The following is a 3,196-nucleotide window of genomic DNA, read 5'->3' as shown; positions in this document are numbered from 1 at the left end:
CCACCACCACCACCTTCCTCTCTCTCTCAAAGCAATAAAAAGAAATCTAAAAGGAAGTACAAGTGCTCGCTTCGGCAGCACATATACTAAAAGGAAGTACAAGTAAATGAATTCTTAAAGACCTCTCCTAACTTAAAACCCAAAAATTCAAGACTGGATATGTGTGTGCGTGTGTGTGTGTGTGTGTGTATGAAAAATAACCTCACTCCTTGGATGAGGATTTTAAAGAAGAAGGAGGAGGAGGAGGAGAAGGAGGAGGAGGGGGGAGGAAGGAGAAGGAGAAGGAGAAGGACAAGGGGAAGAGGAAGAAGAAAGAGGAGGAAGGAGGAGGAAGAGGAAAGAGAAGGAAGAAGAGGAAGGAGAAGGAGGAGAAGAAGGAGAAGGAGGAGGAAGAGGAAGGAGGAGAAGAGGAAAGAGGAGGAGGAGGAAGAGGAAGGAGAAGGAGGAGGAGGAAGAGGAAGGAGGAGGAGGAGGAAGGAGGAGGAGGAGGCGGAGGAGGACTCCCAAGAACACTTTGGCGGAAGATTTGCTTGTTTCTCAAAATTCAACAGTATTGCTAAGTGTGGGGCACTCAATGGGGTGGGGCCAGAGTTTTAATGTTGCATTTGTTTTCCAAAAAAAAGAACTAGTAGTGAGGTTTTGGTTTTGGTTTTGGTTTTTAGCATAATAAAAGTCGTAACTGAGCAACATTAGCTGCAGACTCCTTCCCCTAAATCCATGAAGACTCTGAAAACCCTTCAGAGAAACCCAAACCCCACGTAGGCTTTGGCAAAGGGCACTTCACCACGAGGGCAGTGGACTAAGGAGAATACTGAGTAGCTGCCCACAAAGGAGCATCTGGAAAGAAAACTGGCTCAGGCCCCAGCCCCTCAACTGAAAAATCTACGTACAGTTCCTCGCGCGCGCACGCGCGCGCGCACGGCCCGCGTTCGCCGCCTCTTCTTAAAAGGCAGCTTTGACGATGCAAACATTTTAATTAAATATTCGTGACCTGACAACCCCGCTTCTGAGAATTTACTTCAAGATCTCCTTGAGTCATAAGATTGGGAAGACGAGACATATTTCTACGGCAGCATTGTTTATAATTAGCAGAAAACTGGAAACAACCTAATTTTTCAATAATAAAAAAAGATAATACATTTCGGCCCTGACCAGTTTGGCTCAGTGGATAGAGCGTTGGCCTGCGGACTGAAAGATCCCAGGTTTGATTCCGGTCAAGGGCATGTACCTTGCTTGCGGGCACATCCCCAGTGGGAGGTGTGCAGGAGGCAGCTGATCGATGTTTCTCTCTCATCGATGTTTCTAACTCTCTATCCCTCTCCCTTCCTCTCTGTAAAAGATAAATAAAAATATATATATTTTTAAAAAATTTTTTTTAAAGATAGTATGTTTCGGTATCTTAAGTCTTTGAGACACTATGCAGCGACTAAGAATCTGATCACAGTGCACAAACAAGGAAAGGGTGTTACGTGAAGAGCATAGAACACGGAAATGCAAATATGTGACGGTTACAGACACACGGAAGCACATATGTGATAAGGACTAGAAGGGGACATGGAGATGAAAATAGTGATGTTAGCATGTGAGGTTACAAATTTTCAACATTCACATTTTCTTTTGTAATGACCACATTCAGTTTTGTTTTTTTTAATCCTCACCCCAGGATATTTTCCCATTGATTTTTAGAGAGAGAGGAAGGGAGAGTATAGAGAGAGAAACATCGATGAGAGAGAAACATCATCCATCGGCTGCCTCCTGCACATCCCCTCCTGGGGATCAAGCCCACAACCCAGGCATGTGCCCTGACCAGAAATCAAACCATCAACCTCTTGGAATTGCTTTTTATACCTCTGTGATTAACCAAATAAATGTTCTTACAGTTAAGAAAAAAAAAAGAATCACTAATCCACAAGGACTAACGCTGTTGTTCTAATTTGCAGCGAAGGGAATTTGGCTACAAAGCAGGTGGTGTTTCTTCAGAGGCCCGCTCTGTGGAATTCAGCAGCTCAGACCCCGGAAGTGAGTAATGTGGTGCCCTGTGGACGGGATGTGGTGCTGGAGCATTTAATCCTGACGCCCATTTAATGCCAGATGGGGAGCGCAGGTGGGAGGTGTGGTGTGGATATGGAATAGTCTGCTCACCTGAGGCATGCGAGTGCAGGCTGCCCGCCCTGAGCCGGTTCCCAGGGTCTGGGATGGCCACTCAGAACGGGCCACTGTGGCGGAAGGGTCACTTTGAGCTGAAAGCGATCAGGCAGCAGCAGACGGAGGAGGAACCGCTACCCCCCTCCTTTCTGACAAGGAGCAGGTGTCCCTGTGTGAGGGCGGTTCCCTGTCCTGCACCAGGACCAGGAGAAGACCATCGCCAGAGGTGACCCCATCCCTGGGGACCCACGGATGAGTCTGCATAACAAGCTCCCTCAGTAGCCCTCTCCTCCACGCCATGTCTTAGAGATGTTTCCAAGACAGTAATAGACCTACACCTGCGCCCTGGCTGGGTGCTCAGTGGCTAGAGCCGCGGACTGAAGGGTCCCGGGTTCAATTCCCGTCAAGGGCACATGCCCAGATTGTGGGCTCCATCCCCAGTGTGGGGCTTGCAGGAGGCAGCCGATCAATGATTCTCTCTCATCATTGATGTTTCTCTCTCCCTCTCCCTTTCTCTCTGAAATCAATAATAAATATATTTTTTAAAAAAAGAAGATAAAACAAGAAATATTGAGCTGCACACACCCATGTGCAAATGCAAATACATAGCTATTTAGAGAAGAAAACAGTGAAACCCACCGCATTTTAACAGTGGTTTCTCTGCAAGATGAGGTTGTGGGTGGGTTTTGCCAGGTTTTCCACGCTGCACGTGTATCCTGTAAAATACCTGGAAATGTTCATTTGGGAACACACAGCTGGTTACCTCGCCTCGTATTGTGGGTAGGTGTGGGTGAGATGAGTGTGGAGAGAATACGGTGAAACGCTGGGACTCGAGCTGGAGGCCAGCCTTTCCCTGCCCGTGGACAAGCCCGCCTTCTTTCTGGGCCAGGTCCATCCTCTGTCGAGTGAGGGGTTCGAGGAGGTGCTCTCCAGGCCGGCCGGGCTGCAGACTCCTGCACGCTCAGTCCTCAGACCCTGCGGTTGGATTGCTTGGAAAAGCTATTATTTCACATCGAGTGTGTGTGTGGGGCGGGTGTGGCGGGGGGCTTCT

General features: G+C 48.2%; 1 protein-coding gene across 2 annotated transcripts in view; it reads left to right on the top strand.

Moving 5' to 3' along the window:
- RFTN2 (raftlin family member 2) overlaps positions 1 to 3,196 on the top strand; it is a 40,373-nt gene that overhangs the window by 33,269 nt on the left and 3,908 nt on the right. For both annotated transcript variants that reach the window (XM_014545570.1, XM_005873562.2), the window contains one exon: positions 1,941 to 2,019. In XM_014545570.1, the coding sequence (XP_014401056.1) occupies positions 1,941 to 2,019 (79 nt within the window). The remainder of the gene's footprint in view (positions 1 to 1,940; positions 2,020 to 3,196) is intronic.

Source organism: Myotis brandtii, unplaced genomic scaffold (genome assembly GCF_000412655.1).
Source record: "Myotis brandtii unplaced genomic scaffold, ASM41265v1 scaffold412, whole genome shotgun sequence".
In the NCBI taxonomy this organism is placed as follows: domain Eukaryota; kingdom Metazoa; phylum Chordata; class Mammalia; order Chiroptera; family Vespertilionidae; genus Myotis; species Myotis brandtii.
Note: the sequence above shows the minus strand (reverse complement) of the source record. Positions and strands in the feature narration are given on the sequence as shown.